At 40.2% G+C, this 20,856-nt stretch overlaps 1 protein-coding gene across 1 annotated transcript in view; it reads right to left on the reverse strand.

Annotated features, from left to right (window-relative positions):
- LOC311228398 (toll-like receptor 5) overlaps positions 1-18,351 on the reverse strand; it is a gene marked incomplete at both ends in the record, with an annotated part of 56,140 nt that extends 37,789 nt beyond the window's left edge. The window contains 2 exons of the mRNA XM_084314305.1: positions 12,941-14,836; positions 18,304-18,351. Coding sequence (XP_084170431.1) covers positions 12,941-14,836; positions 18,304-18,351 — 1,944 coding nt within the window. The remainder of the gene's footprint in view (positions 1-12,940; positions 14,837-18,303) is intronic.
- Positions 18,352-20,856: the final 2,505 nt, after the last annotated feature.

Genomic DNA, 20,856 nt, shown 5'->3' on the forward strand with positions numbered 1-20,856 from the left:
AGATTGATTTTCCTTTAAATGTCTGGAAGAGCTCAAAAATACAAATGTCAAATGATATTTTCGTTACCTTTTTTTAGTTGATCTAAATGTTACCGATTGTGTTAAATGGGCATATGATATCATCTCATATCGATTGCAGGCACCTGAATCTAATCTAATCGTATTGTATCGTGAGAGACTTTGTGATATCGGCAAATATCGTATCGTTGTCCAAAGAATCGATATCTTATCGTATCATGATGAAACTGGTGATTCCCACCCCTAATATATAGGCTACATACACTGCTACAGGCAGAGCCTCACGTTGTCACCAACTGTTCTCATCTCGGGTAATTGTGCAACACATATATTTTATTATTTATAAGTAATGCGTGCTGCTGATATAAATGCTGTTTAGTCTGTGTTTCAGTGACTAGTCTACTGTAACGTTATTTGCTCGATATTATGAAACTGGCGGGATCTGTAATACAAGCACTACTGCTAGCAGGCCTAGACTGTAGAATACTGACGTTAGCTAACCAATGCATATCACGCAGATCTTTCATGGTTTAATTTAATTATAAAATATATAATTTCATTGTTAATGTAGCAAATACTGTTACAGTGCTGTCTCTCAACAACGACATGAAAGCAGAAGACAGCTCAATAACAACTACCCGTATACTTCAAGTGGTTGTGGTTTTTATTGTGTGTGTGACTGTGTATATATAATATATACTTTTTAATCTGGGACATCATTTTCAAAGAGTCATCCTGTAATGCCTTCTCTCTCTCTCTCTCCCAAGACGGTCAAGATCTACCAAGTCTTCAAGATCTTCAAGTGGTCATGCTTGTAAGTGATGTATACAATGTTTTATTGTGTGTGTGACTGTGTATATATATACTTTTCAATCTGGGACTTTCATTTCAACAGCTGGAAAGGGTCATCCTGTGTTGATGGATGCTACAGTATGTAGATGTGCATGACATGGACTAAATTAGAGGTCCTAGATATGCAAAATAATATTGAGAATCACTGGCCTTAGACTATCTACTAACGTATTCTCGCTCTCTCTAGGTTCATGGCCACTAATGACTTCAGACCTTCAGAAGGACAGTATGCTGGATGAGGAAGGTCTTGGCCATGCTGCGATGGCTCCTAGAAGACAAGAACGGAGAGGTGCTGGACCTGGCTGTCAAATGGTTTGTAATGCTAGAGTATATTTTATGTAGATGTGCATGACATGGACTAAATTAGAGATCCTAGATATGCAAAATAATATTGAGAATCACTGGCCTTAGACTATCTACTAACGTATTCTCGCTCTCTCTAGGTTCATGGCCACTAATGACTTCAGACCTTCAGAAGGACAGTATGCTGGATGAGGAAGGTCTTGGCCATGCTGCGATGGCTCCTAGAAGACAAGAACGGAGAGGTGCTGGACCTGGCTGTCAAATGGTTTGTAATGCTACAGTATATTTTATGTAGATGTGCATGACATGGACTAAATTAGAGGTCCTAGATATGCAAAATAATATTGAGAATCACTGGCCTTAGACTATCTACTAACGTATTCTCGCTCTCTCTAGGTTCATGGCCACTAATGACTTCAGACCTTCAGAAGGACAGTATGCTGGATGAGGAAGGTCTTGGCCATGCTGCGATGGCTCCTAGAAGACAAGAACGGAGAGGTGCTGGACCTGGCTGTCAAATGGTTTGTAATGCTACAGTATATTTTATGTAGATGTGCATGACATGGACTAAATTAGAGGTCCTAGATATGCAAAATAATATTGAGAATCACTGGCCTTAGACTATCTACTAACGTATTCTCGCTCTCTCTCTTTAGGTTCATGGCCACTAATGACTTCAGAGCTTCAGAAGGACAGTATGCGTGTAGCTTATTGCCAGCGGAAGAGTGCAAGAATGCTTCCGCATTTGTCACCGCACGCCAGTACGGTAATGCGCCTTTCCTTTCGCCCCGCTCAGACAAATGCATGTAGTACATTGCAACACAACGCAGCATTTCCGCGTACATTGCAATGAATCACTTGGAGTTTGAAAGTGATATCAGAAGAAACTACTCAACCTCGGCTGTCTTTAACTAGCAGGACGCTAGTCGGCTAGTCGCTAAAATATATATCGTTTTATATATAATTGTACCAACACAGATATTAGGCAGTACACACATTGTCCTGCAATACATACAGTGAATGCACAGCTACATTCGCCATATATTTCTATCGCTGCTGCGGTCTACAGTGAAATGCAATATTATTATTATTATTATTATTGTAAAGATTATCATTACAATCGCAGCCTGGAGAGGCAATGTTACAAGTGTACGAGGGTTGTGTGCAAAGAGCACAGCCTCTCAATTTGCACAACGTGCACAAAATAATAATTGTAATGATCTTTACAATAATAATAATATTGCATTTCACTGTAGACCGCAGCAGCGATAGAAATATATGGCGAATGTAGCTGTGCATTCACTGTACATGTATTGCAGGACAATGTGTGTACTGCCTAATATCTGTGTTGGTACAATTATATATAAAACAATATATATTTGAGCGACTAGCCCACTAGCGTGAAGGGGCTCCTTTCCTCAGAGCAGCCCGCTTGTATCACCACGCTCGGCGCTGCTGCGATGGTGCAGGAGGTTGCCTCGCTAGTGGGCTAGTCGCTCAAATATATATATAGTTTTATATATAATTGTACCAGTGTACTCGGGCCGGAATCGGCCAGTCAGTCATTGCCGCCTACTTGGCCGACTCTGGCAGCCGGACTTGGGCCGACTAATTTCTTCCGGCCTGCCGGATACAGGCCATTAATGGGCCGGAACTTTTTGGCCACCTGGGAATATATCAGTAACGGGTAGGGATGCTCGATATTGGCTTTTTTACCGATACCGATATTCCGATATTGTCCAACTCTTAATTTCCGATACCGATATCAACCGATATCAACCGATACCGATATATGCAGAGTTTCCCACCCCAAAAAACGGAATAATTTCAGGTAACTAATCATTTCACTGGATATATATATAACAAATATTGTTATTGTTTTTTTCTTTTTTTAAACCGATACCGATATTTTCCGATATCACATTTTACTGCCGATATCGGCCGATAATATCGGTCGGCCGATAATATCGGACATCCCTAGTAACGGGTCTATTGTTCTAAGCATAACATTCTCAGAGTTTTGCCAAAATCTTTTAGTTCACAATCACTTCATCTTTGATCATATATTGTTTATTGAATAGTATAGCTCAAATGTATATGACCGTGCAATGTTCATTGGAAACTAGATACATGAGTAGGCTTATTGTCAAGTACATTGGATTTTTGTAACAGCTACCTCTGGAGATGAGCCAGAGACCTCAGACAGTGAACATGAGGGAACCACTACCACTACCTGTCTAGATAAACCAAACTTCCTTTATACTGTACTTACCGGCTATAAAATTAAAAAAAAAAACATTGCATGTATCGCATTACTTCTGTTTTTTTTGTGCCCCTCCATACTAGCTCTTGCCCCCCTTGTGCCCCCTTGTTTGAAAATTCCTAGAATCGCCACTGCATTGCGATACATAACTTTGACCATGGCAGTATGTGAAATCATTTATACAATAAAACTACCATAACACTTTTGTGTAAGGGTAATGATATAGTCTTCCTGGGCTCACATGCATGTAGGATAAGATAAGATAAAAATATTGCTTTATTGATCCCCTTGTGGAAATGCAGGTGTCATAGCAGCACGGGGGAGTGAATGAATGAATGAATGAATGAATGAATGAAAACTTTATTAACAGATTGCAGAATGGGTACAGTACAGTACAGCTCAATACATACAATTGTTAAGGGGATGCAGACCAGAGAAAGACTTTCGTCTTGTTTACATCAGGGTCCCCCATTTTCAATTCATCGTAACATATATGACATACATGACATACAGATAGACAGTACTGCTACATCTATACATTTATGACATACCAGATTTGCAATTACAGTACTGTTTGTGATACAAAAAGAGTCCAGAAAGAAAAGAGTATATACATTAGGCGTAGAAACTGTACATTGGATTGGGTAGGTGGGGGTGGGGGGGGACTGTACATTGGAGGTGGTTGGGGGGGGGGGGTTGGGTAGGAGTGGGGGGGGGGGGGGGGGTTGGGTAGGAGGGATGGGTGGGGACTGTACATTGGAGGTGGTTGGGTGGGTGGGGGGGGGGGGGTTGGGTAGGAGTGGGGGGGGGGGGGGGTTGGGTAGGAGGGGTGGGTGGGGGACACTGTACAACTGTACAAACAACACTGTACATTGGATTATTGACAAGACCATACTTGGTAATTTACTGTACATTGGAGGGGGTTGTGTTCGGACATTTACAGGGGCCAGTTTCGAGTTGCAGTCTCCCTTAGGTGTTTTTTGAGAGTGTTTTTGAAAGTGGGTAGTGATTCACATTCCTTTACAGCTTTGGGTAGGGCGTTCCACATTGATGTGGCATAATTGCGAAATGTGTTTAGTCCCTTGTTGTGCCGAATCTGGGTTGAACATGATTTGTGGAGCTCCCTCTGGTGTTGTGATCGTGGTATTCACTGACCTTTGGGAAGTATTTAGTCATGTACATGGGTACCTTGGTCGTGTAGTGTATCTTGTAGACCAGGCCCATTGCAAGTTGCTGTACTCTGTCGTCTACTCTAAGCCATCCTAGGTTGTCAAAGTGGGCAGGGGTGAGGTGGGTTCTAGGAGTAAGGTCAAGCAGTAGTCTGACCAGTTTGTTTTGAGATGTTTGTAATTTTGTTTTTAGCGCCTTTGAGGTGCTTTGGTACCATGAGGTGCAAGCATAGTCGTAGTACCCTTGAATGAGTGCTCCTGCTAGAGTGGACGTACATATATGGGCATGGTAATAGAAAGACAATAAATATAGGTAATACACATTTTGAATATGAATATAAAATGTGAATGAATGAATGAATGAATGAATGAATGAGTTTATTTTTCTGTCTTGTTTACAGACAAATCAAACACACCTGTGTGGACTTGCAAAAGAAAAAAAATCACAAATGTACATACAGTATTCAAGGCAAGCTCACACACAAAATCCAAAATCAACGACCGAAAAAAAGGAATAGGCTGAAGCACATGCTTATTTTTGCCTATCCTTTACAAATTCTTAAAAACGAAATATATTTTAATATAAGAAAGAAAAACTTAAAATAGGCTGCAAGATATAATTTTTCTAAAGAAAAAAACAAATGTTTGATGTTTTACTCAAAACTGTACCCCTGAATTATTTGATCCTTTAAGAGGCTTTTTAAAATCTCCCCTATACACAACTTCTACCCGTCACTAAGGCTATTCCATAATAATTGAACTCCCAAAATTGAAACACATCTATAGCTTTTACATTAGTTCTTACCTTTTTACATGTTTTAAGAATACACAACCCTCTTAAATTATACTTTCCTTCTCTTGGTTGAAAGAGACATTGAATACAAACTAGTAGACTTTTACTCTCTACACGAAAAATGATTTCCAAGGTTTTTATGTACACCATATCTACACATTTTTATGTGCAGGACTTAGTTTATGAAAAAAAGGATTTGTCGATTCAAGGTAACTATAATAGCTTTGTTTATTATTCTAATAGCTATTTTCTATAGTTTAATAATAGTGCATAATAAACAGTTGACAAAGGGGTGCATATCTCTGTAAACTATTGCACAAAACTGTATGAGCTTGTTTCCTTTTGGGGGAAATCGCAGTTGAAATTGGGCAACACGCCTGCCCCAAAGTGTGGGTGGATCTGTGCGTCGTTTTAGACGGAATCTGTCGGTAAGTAATGGTCAAGAGGAATGACGTACCTGAACGGATCCCCGCGGTGAAAGAGCAGGTTACACCTTTCTCTACCAAAGATTCAAAGTTCCCTGTTTGCAATCGCCAAAACTCCTCTGTAATACAGCATATTTAGTCATACGTTTCACCTGATAGTCTTGCTTCAGACCAAACAACTCGCCCCCAGGCCTATATGTCGCACACCATTTGGATAATGTCGCTGATGCTTTTATTTATCCGAAGCGATTTACACGTTGTCTGTGGTCGTATAGCCTATACTGTGTATTTATTTTTTACGTCAGATATTCTGGTCGAACGAACAATTCATTAGAGATAATAATTCCACTCGTTAGGTTACCATGTTGAAAAGTTTGGTTGGAGCCTATGGCGCCTGTGGCTTCGACTGGACCTTTCCTAGGCCTTCCCCGGAGTTGGGTAGCTTTGGTGGATTTTTGGTTGGTCTTCAGCGTTGGGCTCCCTCGGTTCGCTGACTGGTTTTGGGGTTCCTTGCGTGGGGGGCTCGCTGTGGCTTCTGCTGTGTTCAGGGGGGTCCCGGGGGTCCCGGTGTCGTCTCGGACCGTCCCGACCCTGCATGTCTTCTCGTTTGTACATTGGATTATCGACGAAACCTTACTTGGTCCCAAGAAGAGGGTCTCGTGTATTATTGGGTTAGTTGGGTTACTGTAGGCTACATTGGAGGGGGTTGGGTTAGGACATTTACAGGGGCCAGTTTCGAATTGCAGTCTCCCGTAGGTGCTCTTTGAGAGTGGTTTTGAAAGTGGGTAGTGATTCACATTCCTTTACAGCTTTGGGTAGGGCGTTCCACATTGATGTGGCATAATTGCGAAAACGTGTTTAGTCCCTTGTTTGAGCCAAATCTGGGTTTAACATGATTTGTGGAGCTCCCTCTGGTGTTGTGGTCGTGGTATTCACTGACCTTTGGGAAGTATTTTGACATGTACATGGGTACCTTAGTCGTGTAGTGTATCTTGTAGACCAGGCCCATTGAAAGTTGCTGTACTCTGTCGTCTACTCTAAGCCATCCTAGGTTGTCAAAGTGGGTGAGATGGGTTCTAGGATTAAGGTCAAGCAGTAGTCTCACCAGTTTGTTTTGTGATGTTTGTAATTTTGTTTTCATCAGGTTACGCATTGGTATCAATCAGCTAATAATCGACTGGTTGTCGGCGTACTGTACAGTTGGTGCACCTGGTAACTTGCACTTGGTAACCGCTGGTAGCAGCTGGTTGTGAATGTGTTTAACTTTCTAGAAAGGACAATTAAAAATGTACTTGTACACTGTAACTGATCATGTGCATTGCATTTCTTCATCTGCTGCTTCTAATTATATCGGTTAGAGCGAAAGAGTAAATTATAGGCACAATATATCAGTAACGGGTCTATTGTTCTAAGCATAACATTCTCAGAGTTTTGCCAAAATCTTTTAGTTCACAATCACTTCATCTTTGATAATATATTGTTTATTGAATAGTATAGCTCAAATGTATATGACCGTGCAATGTTCATTGGAAACTAGATACATGAGTAGGCTTATTGTCAAGTACATTGGATTTTTGTAACAGCTACCTCTGGAGATGAGCCAGAGACCTCAGACAGTGAACATGAGGGAACCACTACCACTACCTGTCTAGATAAACCAAACTTCCTTTATACTTACCGGCTATATAAAAAAAATAAAAAAACATTGCATGTATCACATTACTTCCGTATTTTTTTTGTGCCCCTCCATACTAGCTCTTGCCCCCCTTGTGCCCCCTTGTTTGAAAATTCCTAGAATCGCCACTGCATTGCGATACATAACTTTGACCATGGCAGTATGTGAAATCATTTATACAATAAAACTACCATAACACTTTTGCATAAGGGTAATGATATAGTCTTCCTGGGCTCACATGCATGTAGGATAAGATAAGATAAAAATATTGCTTTATTGATCCCCTTGTGGAAATGCAGGTGTCATAGCAGCACGGGGGAGTGGACGTACATATATGGGCATGGTAATAGAAAGACAATAAATATAGGTAATACACATTTTGAATATGAATATAAAATGTGAATGAATGAATGAATGAATGAATGAATGAAGTTTATTTTTCGGTCTTGTTTACAGACAAATCAAACACACCTGTGTGGACTTGCAAAAGAAAAAAAATCACAAATGTACATACAGTATTCAAGGCAAGCTCACACACAAAATCCAAAATCAACGACCGAAAAAAAGGAATAGGCTGAAGCACATGCTTATTTTTGCCTATCCTTTACAAAGTCTTAAAAACGAAATATATTTTAATATAAGAAAGAAAAACTTAAAATAGGCTGCAAGATATAATTTTTCTAAAGAAAAAAACAAATGTTTGATGTTTTACTCAAAACTGTACCCCTGAATTATTTGATCCTTTAAGAGGCTTTTTAAAATCTCCCCTATACACAACTTCAACACGTCACTAAGGCTATTCCATAATAATTGAACTCCCAAAATTGAAACACATCTATAGCTTTTACATTAGTTCTTACCTTTTTACATGTTTTAAGAATACACAACCCTCTTAAATTATACTTTCCTTCTCTTGGTTGAAAGAGACATTGAATACAAACTAGTAGACTTTTACTCTCTACACGAAAAATGATTTCCAAGGTTTTTATGTACACCATATCTACAAATTTTTATGTGCAGGACTTAGTTTATGAAAAAAAGGATTTGTCGATTCAAGGTAGGGATGTCCGATATTATCGGCCGACCGATATTATCGGCCGATATCGGCAGTAAAATGTGATATCGGAAAATATCGGTATCGGTTTAAAAAAAGAAAAAAACAATAACAATATTTGTTATATATATATCCAGTGAAATGATTAGTTACCTGAAATTATTCAGTTTTTTGGGGTGGGAAACCCTGCATATATCGGTATCGGTTGATATCGGTTGATATCGGTATCGGAAATTAAGAGTTGGACAATATCGGAATATCGGTATCGGTAAAAAAGCCAATATCGAGCATCCCTAATTCAAGGTAACTATAATAGCTTTGTTTATTATTCTAATAGCTATTTTCTATAGTTTAATAATAGTGCATAATAAACAGTTGACAAAGGGGTGCATATCTCTGTAAACTATTGCACAAAACTGTATGAGCTTGTTTCCTTTTGGGGGAAATCGCAGTTGAAATTGGGCAACACGCCTGCCCCAAAGTGTGGGTGGATCTGTGCGTCGTTTTAGACGGAATCTGTCGGTAAGTAATGGTCAAGAGGAATGACGTACCTGAACGGATCCCCGCGGTGAAAGAGCAGGTTACACCTTTCTCTACCAAAGATTCAAAGTTCCCTGTTTGCAATCGCCAAAACTCCTCTGTAATACAGCATATTTAGTCATACGTTTCACCTGATAGTCTTGCTTCAGACCAAACAACTCGCCCCCAGGCCTATATGTCGCACACCATTTGGATAATGTCGCTGATGCTTTTATTTATCCGAAGCGATTTACACGTTGTCTGTGGTCGTATAGCCTATACTGTGTATTTATTTTTTACGTCAGATATTCTGGTCGAACGAACAATTCATTAGAGATAATAATTCCACTCGTTAGGTTACCATGTTGAAAAGTTTGGTTGGCGCCTATGGCGCCTGTGGCTTCGACTGGACCTTTCCTAGGCCTTCCCCGGAGTTGGGTATTGGTCTCTTGCGTGTGCTTTGGTGGATTTTTGGTTGGTCCTCAGCGTTGGGCTCCCTCGGTTCGCTGACTGGTTTTGGGGTTCCTTGCGTGGGGGGCTCGCTGTGGCTTCTGCTGTGTTCAGGGGGGTCCCGGGGGTCCCGGTGTCGTCTCGGACCGTCCCGACCCTGCATGTCTTCTCGTTTGTACATTGGATTATCGACTAAACCTTACTTGGTCCCAAGAAGAGGGTCTCGTGTATTATTGGGTTAGTTGGGTTACTGTAGGCTACATTGGAGGGGGTTGGGTTTGGACATTTACAGGGGCCAGTTTCGAATTGCAGTCTCCCGTAGGTGCTCTTTGAGAGTGGTTTTGAAAGTGGGTAGTGATTCACATTCCTTTACAGCTTTGGGTAGGGCGTTCCACATTGATGTGGCATAATTGCGAAAACGTGTTTAGTCCCTTGTTTGAGCCAAATCTGGGTTTAACATGATTTGTGGAGCTCCCTCTGGTGTTGTGGTCGTGGTATTCACTGACCTTTGGGAAGTATTTTGACATGTACATGGGTACCTTAGTCGTGTAGTGTATCTTGTAGACCAGGCCCATTGAAAGTTGCTGTACTCTGTCGTCTACTCTAAGCCATCCTAGGTTGTCAAAGTGGGCAGGGGTGAGATGGGTTCTAGGAGTAAGGTCAAGCAGTAGTCTGACCAGTTTGTTTTGTAATGTTTGTAATTTTGTTTTCATCAGGTTACGCATTGATATCAATCAGCTAATAATCGACTGGTTGTCGGCGTACTGTACAGTTGGTGCACCTGGTAACTTGCACTTGGTAACCGCTGGTAGCAGCTGGTTGTGAATGTGTTTAACTTTCTAGAAAGGACAATTAAAAATTAACTTGTACACTGTAACTGATCATGTGCATTGCATTTCTTCATCTGGTGCTTCTAATTATATCTGTAGGCTAATCCATTTCAGTACTAAAAGCTGATCATACCCTTACAAACATTTCCAAATTACAAACAAATTACAAATGTTATTTAAAAAAAGTATCATGGTATTTCAAAAAGGTATCATGGTATTTCAGAAAAGATATTATGGTATTTCAAAAAAGGTATACATTTAGTCACTATATGATAATAGTGACCAGATAATGCTGCAAATACCATGATATTACCACCATTATCATGGTTTAAATTGGATTATAGTATTATTTTAGTACAACAGTTGTACCATGACGATACATTACCAGGGTAACTTATTTATACAATGGCCGATACCATGGTAAAACTGAAATTAACATCAAACTACCATGATTTTCACAATGGTAGTGTCCTACTAACCTATAGTACAGTTGACTTGACAAACCAACCTCAATGTCACCATAAAAATAACTACGTGCACTAGCATCTTTTTTTCAATAAACTTGTGAATTAGAGCTATTTTCTTTTAGGGTTTATGAATTCATATTATTCATACTACTGTGCTATACATTTATTAACATACGCAATGCCGATCTTTCATGTCCTCTATATAGAGGTATAATTTATATGTATCGTAATTTATATGTATCATATGTATGTATGATGTAGGTAGCCATTGTGATGGCGGTACCAAAGGTTGAGTGGCATCGAGTGACATCCCAAAGTTTGCAGTTTCTTTATACACCCTCCCTTTAATAACAACTTCAAGTGCCCTCTCTAGAGCTGCGAGTGTGACTTCCTACGGAGTGACACTCTGGAGTTAAGTGCTACTGGGTATGGGGAGGGTCCCGTCTGAGAAAGGGCCTTAACCTTCGGTATTGTCTCAGTGAAAGGATTAGCCCTTTGGTCGTGTGGTAGTGAAAGGGTTAACCTTCTGTATTGTCGCAGTCAGAGGGTTAACCATTTGGTAGTGTGGTAGTGAAAGGACCTGGGCCCGTGTCGACCGGGGACGTTTTATGAGTTGTCAGCTCCTTTCTGTCATTAATTTCTATGCTACAGAAGCGACAAGCGCGCTCCTTTTCCCAGCGCCGCGCCTCGCGTTTTAGCGCTCTCGGCGGCAGCGTTTTTGGGCGGAGCGCTCCCAGCGCCTAAAGTTGAAACTAGTTCAACTTTTGGAGAGGAGCGCCGCTCATCAAGGTCACTTTTTTCGACCGACCAATCAACATCGAGGAAGTGGCGGAGCCGCGGCAGTCGCGAGACTCAGGAAAACGCTCTGAGCTTTTTTTTTTTGCTTTTCAAAGCGGTTTGTCTTGAAAAAAAATTCCCCGGTGGACACAAAGCCTATAAACTGTAGTCCTATTTTCAGAAATGTCACCTAAAGGTACATGCCCAAGTAAATGGAAGATTGCTCCACTTCTACAAGGTCAATTAGCATGTTCTTGGTATCTAGGAACATCTAGGGACCTGGGAGTATATATTCCCATAGAAATATTGTGTATGTTACTAGGCTTGAGTAAATTGTGGTGAAACAAAGGAGATTATAAATTATGATTTTTTTTGCATCTTTGCCGTTGAATAACATCATGTTACAATTGCAGACAATATTGCCCAATTGCAATGTGCAACCACCGAGCTCGATCATTGAGCTCATTCACCACCTTCTTGAGATGGAGGGCTAAATCCACAAAGAATGGATTGCACGGAGCAAGTTGCACCCTTACTTACAATGCATTATGAATTGAAAATGGGGGAATGAATGAATGAATGAAAACTTTATTTAACAGATTGCAGAATGGGTACAATACAGTACGGCTCAATACACACAATTGTTAAGGGGATGCATACCAGAGAAAGACGTTTGTCTTGTTTACATCAGGGTCCCCCATTTTCAATTCATATTGACATTTATGACATACTCAACATACATGACATTTATGGCATAGGTACATACAGGTATTTAGTACTGGGACCCTGATGTAAACAAGACGAAAGTCTTTCTCTGGTCTGCATCCCCTTAACAATTGTGTGTATTAAGCCGTACTGTATTGTACCCAATCTGCAATCTGTTAATAAAATGTTCATTCAATCAATCACTGTGTAGATTGATTGATTGAATGAACGTTTTATTAACAGATTGCAGAATGGGTACAATACAGTACGGCTCAATACACACAAGTGTTAAGGGGATGCAGACCAGAGAAAGACTTTCGTCTTGTTTACATCAGGGTCAAATCTGGATTTTAGTCATTTCCTCACGGTTTTACGATAAAAGAGAGATAGCATTTTTCCGATAAATTCTTATTTCCGGTCAATCTTTTAAACATCGGTAGACAAATGTACTGCTGAAAATATACACTTTGACTGCTGTTTTGATAGGGTTATGGTCTTTACTCTTGGCTACATTTGAAAAAGAAACACAACATTAATTAATACGGTCTGTATTGATCGATTTATGATAAAAAAATAGCAGGCTCCCCCAATTGGGGGACCCTACAGGCTACAGAGCACTGCCTCAGATCTTCAACAGGGCTCTGGTTATCCTCTCTTTGCATAGCTTGGCGACTCGGCTGTACTCCAACAGAGAGACGTTGTGGAGGTCCGGGGGAAACTCACACCTGAACTCCGTGACGGGACTCAAGAATGTCACGTTGGTTCCGTTCGCCCACGTCAGGAAGCTCGCCAGGTTGCAATCGCAGAGGAACGGGTTTGTCATTAGGTTGAGGAAGCTGAGATAGCGGAAGCTGGCGGGGTCAGGGGAGGCCAGGATGTTGTTGGAGAGGTCGAGTCTTTTCAGGCTCTTTGGGAAGACATCTGGTTGGAGATAGGTCAAGGAATTGGAGGAGAGGTCGATCGTCGTCACAGACGTGAGACCCTTGAAAATGTCCTGAGGGAGGGACTGCAATAAGTTGAACCTCAAACTGAGAGTCGTTAGATTCTCAAGAGGATCAAAGAGGTCCAGGCATGTCCCCATAGCCCATATGGTCTGCAAGGAACTTCTGTCGAGATTCAGTTTTTCCAAACTGTTTGACCGAGACACTGTCCTTTGTGGGGAGCACCAAATGATGAAGTTCCCACCATAGAAGAGATGTCTGATACTTTTGAAGCCAATTAAAATATCATAAACATCTTCCAAGTTTGCTAACCTGTTGTTGCTAATGTCCAATTCAATACTATTACTGGCAAACTTAGCCAGACCGTACAGCGACTGTAAATTATTACCATCCAACCTAAGATATTCTAAGCGCGGTAATGGTGCAGGAAAACCCAGGTCCCGGAGAGAGTTTCTCGTTAGATCTAAGAGTCTTAAGTTGGGAAGTCCTTTGAATGACTCATAACCCAAAATGCCAATATGGTTGTAAGACAAGTCTAACACTCTAAGGTCCATCAGTCGATCGAATGTGTGGGAATAGATTTCTCCTAAGAGGTTGTGTGACAGGTTGAGTGTCCGCACATTTCCTTGAAGACCATCAAAGGCATTTCTGTCTATCTGATTAATTTTGTTTTGGGAAATGTCAATTATTATGGCTTCTTTCAGAGAACTGAAGACACCCTGTTGCAAAGAAAATATACGACTTCCAGACAAATCCAAAACAACGACTGAACTATTCTGGAGGCCTTGGAATGTGCGCCGGTCCGGATCAGGGATATTGTCATGTGAAAATCCTTTCCCCATGGATCCATCCTTAATTATGAGATGACCGATTTTCGTCCCCTCAATGGCGTTGAAGAACTGTCTCGCCTTGTCAACGTGAAAGCCATTGGAGGATATGTCAAGGATCCCAAATGACACCCCTCTGAAGGGATTCCCACATTGGTCCCAGTTGAAGCCATGCGGATACAATCTATTGTAGTTGTTTGAATTCAAGTTGAGGAACAGGAAGTGTTTTCCCTGGAAGCCAAGCAGGTCCCCCTCACAGATGCTTTGAATTTTGTTCAGTTTAAGGTCCAACTCTGTGAAGTGAGTGAGGTTCAAAAAGAACAGTGCAGGCCGAAGTCTCCGTAATTGGTTATACTTCAGGTCAAGAGTCTCCAAGGACAACAATGGCTGCAGATAGCTGCCCTCTAATATAGACTGCCCCAAAGAACAATAACCCAAAAAGAGATTCCTCAAGTTGGACAGTCCCACGAACGCATTGGACTCCAGGCGAAGCCCAATGTTGCCACTTAGCATCAGCCGAGTCAGGTTTCTTTGTCTGTGGAAGGCGTTGTTGCGTATAACAAGAGGGCCACCATGCTGCCATGCAAGATCCAAGTACTGCAGCTTTTCAATGCCTGAGAGGGAGGTGTCGTTGATCTCACTGATGTAGTTCATATCCAGGTACAGGTGGGTGATGTAGGGAGGCAGAGCAGGGACCCAGTGGTGGTGTTTAGACGTACAGCGGGCTATGGAACCAGATAGGTCGCATGGTGTAGAGCCTGTGGCTACCTGCAGATACAGGAATGCAACCATTAGAAAAGATTGGAACAATTGATAACACTCAATTAGTTTACAAAACATTTTTACTAATGATCTAGCAACAGAGCGGGATCGGGTGGTTGGTCCTGAGAGGTCCTGCAGGTGGGGGGAGGGGTTAGGGGAAGTTGTGTCTTTTAGCTCTAGTTCATTATTTTTATCATTTATATATTTTTATATATTTTTATAATTATATATATTTTTTTATTTGTCCTGTTCTCTTTGTCTTGTGACCTCAAATGTCATTTTTTTTTTTTTTTTTTTTTATCCTCTTTTTCTCCGCCTGATTTTCTATTTTTTCTCCCCATCCCAATTTTGTCGTTATGCCAATTCCCCCCTCCCCTACCTGGTTGTTGTGCGCATGTTCCTCCTACTGGTCAGTACAAGGGAGCCCTGAAGTCCACCACATGCTTCCTCCGACACATGTGGAGACAGCCAGTTGCTCTTTTTTCACCTGGCAGCGAGGACTCTCATTGGTGAAGCGTAACACGTGGGAGGTCACGCTGCCTTCACCATTTCCTGCCTTTCGCTGAGTAGGCGCCCAGACCTGACCTGTATAGGCGTCGCTGTCCACAACGCCAGATTACCACCCACGACTTCCCTCCCCCTAACTCAGCCAAACGAGTTAGTATGACGACCGGCCCAAGCCGCAGGGCAATGCTGACTCCGGGAGTCGAGACCGCAGCCTCTTGCATTGGTGACGAGCGCAATCTCCGCCACCCGACCGCCTCAAATGTCATTGTTATTGTCTGTTGATGATCTGTTAATTATTATTACTATAATATTTTATTTTATTTACTTGTATTATTCTTTACATATTGTGTTATGGTATGTCTTGTTATATGTTGTTATATGCTTATAATGTGAAATATAAAAGATATATATATATACATTTTTACTATACCAGTAATTCTTATCATTATTCTATTATTGTGGCACTGTGAACCAAACGTGAGCCTAGAATAACCAAATTACGGGCCCAGCCCTTACTACTGCAGCGCTATGCACTTTATTTGTGTTCCAGACACACAAATGATCCTCTGAGGACAGTTTCCCCACTTCTCTCTCTGTCAAATGTATCTCCCAAAACTACATAGTGTTTTCAATAACAACCCGAAAGGATAATTGGTTTGTGGGCCCGCCTCCCCATCCAACCTCCTTGCCGGCTGGTGGTTTTTACCCCCCCCCCCCCCCCCCCCCCCTCCTGGGGGCCTCTAAGGGTGCTTGGTTTGCTTGTAGTATTACTTTTATACTCATTCTATGTCTGCACTTTATGCATTGCTTAAATTTTTCAGAAACCTGCTAATCTTTTTTAGATTTGAATGACAGAAATAAAATAAAAATCAAAATGTACAGGAGGTTATAAATTCTCTGCTCATTTTATGCCTGTCTATAATTATGGCAATTCTATGTCTATTTTGTGTCTACACATCACTGCTGTGAAGCACTTTGGGCTGCAATTCTTGTTTGAAAGATGCTATACAAATAAAGTGTATTATTATTGTTATTGTTATATTATTGTTATTTTTATTGTTATTATTATCATCATTATGAACTGTGAGCTGAGTGTATCCTTATACCCATCAACCTGTCAAATGCTGCCATCTGCAGGCTGTGGCTGGTATGTCTATTTTATCGTTCCACCAGCTACTTGTAATGTAAACAAGTTAAACAACTAGTTTAATTGATCTATTAATCTGTTTAGCTAGTCAAATCGTTTATTGTTGTCTTTTTGAGACAACAACATTGTTGATGGTTCATTTCCCAGTTCAAAGTCATTTAAAATCAATGCGGTGACGGACGGGGAGCCAGTGGAGTGAGGCCAGGACTGGGGTGATGTGCTAAATTTTTTTTAGTGCTGGTGAGGAGTCGGGCAGCCGCATTTTGGACGAGCTGTAGGCGGCGGAGTGATGCCTGATCGAGCAATGCCAGTATAGAGAGCATTGCAGTAATCCAGCCGAGTTGTGATGAGGGCATGGATCACTCTCTCCAGGTCGCTCTGGGAGAGATATAGGCCTTGGTCTTCGCTAGGGTTCTGAGGTGGAAAAAGCTGTTCCTAACCACTGAACTGACCTGTTTGGTGAATTTGAAGGCACTATCAAAAATCACTCTGAGGTTTCTAATAGAGGACCGGATGTTAGAGCCCTGAGGCCCTAGAGCATTTGCAAACGGGACTGGAGAGGTATCGACAAAAAATCGTTTGGATTGGCAGGTGGGTGGGTGGTTATGTATTATATGCAGTATATATGCATGTATGTACTGTGTGTATGTGTTTGTATTAACACATCTTTTGAATGTATTACTGGTATTTTTTTTAATATGTATATTTTTGTATGTTTGATTTTACAAAACAGGGGAAGATCTCGATAAGCTTCTAAACTTCTCCTACACAATATGGTTATTATGTATTTTTTGACTTTTGTTTAACTCTTTCTGTTAACACTTTAATCGCCGGAGACGCTGAAACACGCCTTTCCCCGCCATGCTCATTCTGCCAAAGACGCTGGACAGCGTCTTTGATATCAATATTTCAAAAATCTGTGATCGAAATCATATTTCTCCCGCGGAGACATGACATGTACTGTTGAGCCCCTCTCAACTCTACAACAGGAAGTGGAAGCTGGTGCTCATTTCAATTCGGTCCGATCACTCGCTAATATTCCCAGGACTCGAGCTGATCACAACGGATAGTGATCCGTTACCAATAACTCGATAAACAACATGATTTGGACGTATATACTATTATACAACCTGGAAATGGATCGGATATTTCGACATCCCATAATAGAAAAAATTCTGTTCCACGCTCATCTCCCAACGGCGAGAGGAAGCTACGGTGAGTTTCAGCGTTATTTAAAAAAAAAAATCTTCGATACTAACTGCTCTAATGATCATATCACCCAATGCTAGATGAATGATATACGTTGCCCACGGAATTATAAACGACCCCCCCCCCCATCCGGTCATCATCAGATCATACGTAGTAACTTCTAGAAGTACGTCCATCTGAATTTTTTTTTATCTCGCACAGATTCCTACCAAACTGTATTTGATCATCAATATAATGCATTTAGGGCTATAAATCAAATTCTGGAGAAAGCTGCAGAAAACGATAAAAATCATACTTATACTTTAGACCGTATTTTAGTATGAATATGTGAATGAAAAAGTATAACGTTGCTACACCCTGAACAATAGATATAGGACGTTGAATGGGCCATAATAATGTCAATTTAGCAATAAAATTGTAAAAGTTATAGCCCTGCAAAGAAGGGGAACTTCTCCATGTTAAATAGGGCTGGCGAGGGATGGTAAATTATGAATTTAACCCCGGCGATCAAAGTGTTAATAAATAAATACAAATACTAAAAATACCTGTGTATATATATAAAGATACCACCTCATAACTGCAGATAAAAAGATACCACCTCATACAGTACCTGCAGATACACTCCAAGGATGAACGTCTGAAGAGCCAACTTCCACATTATCACCTTAGAGAGAGGAAATTCAACTAATTACCAATTTTATAAAAATATAAAGGGCTTGGAATCAGAAGAACCTAAGTGATATTGCATATAGGCTATTAAAGAGTTAAATGGTAAATGGTGCATTTATATAGTGATTTTATCCTTTTATTCAAAATCAACTAATTACCAATTTTATATTAAACGACCATGGAAATGTAAAATGAATAGCTATGGTAGCCTGCGTCACGTTGGGAGGTACAAGGTTGTTGAACAATGTTTACACTGACGGGTTCACAGTCTACTGCCTTTTTCCCCCTGTTTGTTTACATCCATTTATGACTGATGTTGACTAAGTTCCATTCATGACTAAGTTCACTCGGTAAGGCTGTAGGGACATTCAAATGAAAGCCGCAATCCAGTATTTTTGGATGGAAGTCAAATGGAAATGAATAGGCCTATAAAATATGTATTATGCATGGTTTTCAGTCAAAACAACATTACAATCACAGATCTGTAGAGTTTAGTGATTACAATATTTCTTAGAGAACTCTATAGAAGTAATTTCAACCAATGACAGTGCGAGGATTTAAATCTAAAACTTGTATCGCTTTGTTTAGGATCCCCATTCAATTCAATGACAGTCTTCCTGTGGTCCCATGCATGTATTAAACACAAAACATTTGTGACTAATGTTTGATGAGCTTGTTTCCTTTTTAGGACAATTCCAGTTGAAAGATTGTGGCCAGGAATTATTTTAAACCGTTTGTCTGTTAGTGAGGAAGCTATACCGGTAATAGCAGGCAACTTTCCATGACCAAGACAAAGAAAGAAAGAAAGAAAGAAAGAAAGAAAGAAAGAAAGAAAGAAAGAAAGAAAGAAAGAAAGAAAGAAAGAAAGAAAGAAAGAAAGAAAGAAAGAAAGAAAGAAAGAAAGAAAGAAAGAAAGAAAGAAAGAAAGAAACATACCTTTACTGAAGTCATGCACTCGTCTCTGTCCTCAGTGAATAGTCCAGCTTTAGTCTCAGTAATAATAACCTATTTAATGAATGTCATTCATCATATCCCTTCAGAACTAACAAGTGGTGAAGTCTTGGTCGTTGGTCCAGTTTTAAGTCCCTCTACTAACGAGTCTGCAACCTATTTGCAAGCAGTTTCCTGATGAGAAGGCACTATGTTCTGGTTTCTTGTGTAACTCTGTAAAAAGCCATATTTCGCAATTTCCAAAATTCTGGCCAATAAGTCTTATGGAACTATTTGTTACTGTGGTCGTTTTTAGCTTTAGACCTTCTGGTCAAATGACCAATAGTCCAATAGTCTTACCTGTTGAAAAGTATTAATAATGATAATAATAATAATATATTATTATAATAAATGTAATACAATTATATTTAAAATAAAGTTATGAATTTATATTAAAATATAAAGGGCTTGGAATCAGAAGGACCTAAGTGATATTGCATATAGGCTATTAAAGAATTAAATGGTAAATAGTGTATTTATATAGTGCTTTTATCCAAAGCGCTTTTACAATTTGTTCCTCACATTTTACCCATTCACTCACACCGGTAGAAACGGGAATCAAACCGGGAACCTTCCGATTACCAGATGACTGCTCTACCTCCTGAGCCACTGATACCTAGACCAAAAAGAAATTGACCAACACATGTAAAATATCAGGAATTTAATGTGGAGGGAATGTTTTCTCTCTCTGTTCTGTTTGTCAACCTTTCTCCAAGTCCTTGGTGTATTGGAGTAGGCTAGCCTCTACTGGGGCAGCCTGGACTTCACATTCTAGTCCAGATCATATTATTCTATAGTCCATATTCACATTCTAGTCCAGATCTTATTATTCTATAGTCCATATTCACATTCTAGTCCAGATCATATTATTCTATAGTCCATATTCACATTCTAGTCCAGATCATATTATTCTATAGTCCATATTCACATTCTAGTCCAGATCATATTATTCTAGTCCATATTCACATTCTAGTCCAGATCATATTATTCTAGTCCATATTCACATTCTAGTCCAGATCATATTATTCTATAGTCCATATTCACATTCTAGTCCACATCAATCTTGGTGCTCTGTGTGCTAAACTATAGCATGTTTGTTGTTTCTGGCTATATTGTAAAGTATGTTATAGACAGTGGTGGAAAGTAACTAAGTACTTTTACTCAAGTACTGTACTTGTTACTTGTACTTTACGTGAGTATTTTCCTTTTAGGGAACTTTATACTTTTACTCCACTACAATTCAAAGGGAATTAATAATTACCTACCTGGGTTCCACCCTAGAGGCAAATCTTCCCTGTGACAAAATGGCAACCAATGTAATCAAAAAAGTAAACCAACGAACAAGATTCTTGTACCGGATCTCCTCTCTATAGTAAACAAGAATACCCTGAAGACTCTAACAGGAGCACTCATTCAAGGGTACTACGACTATGCTTGCACCTCATGGTACCAAAGCACCTCAAAGGCCCTAAAAACAAAGCTACAAACATCACAAAACTTTAAA

Source organism: Notolepis coatsorum (assembly GCF_963971535.1).
Source record: "Notolepis coatsorum genome assembly, chromosome: 5".
In the NCBI taxonomy this organism is placed as follows: Eukaryota; Metazoa; Chordata; class Actinopteri; order Aulopiformes; family Paralepididae; genus Notolepis; species Notolepis coatsorum.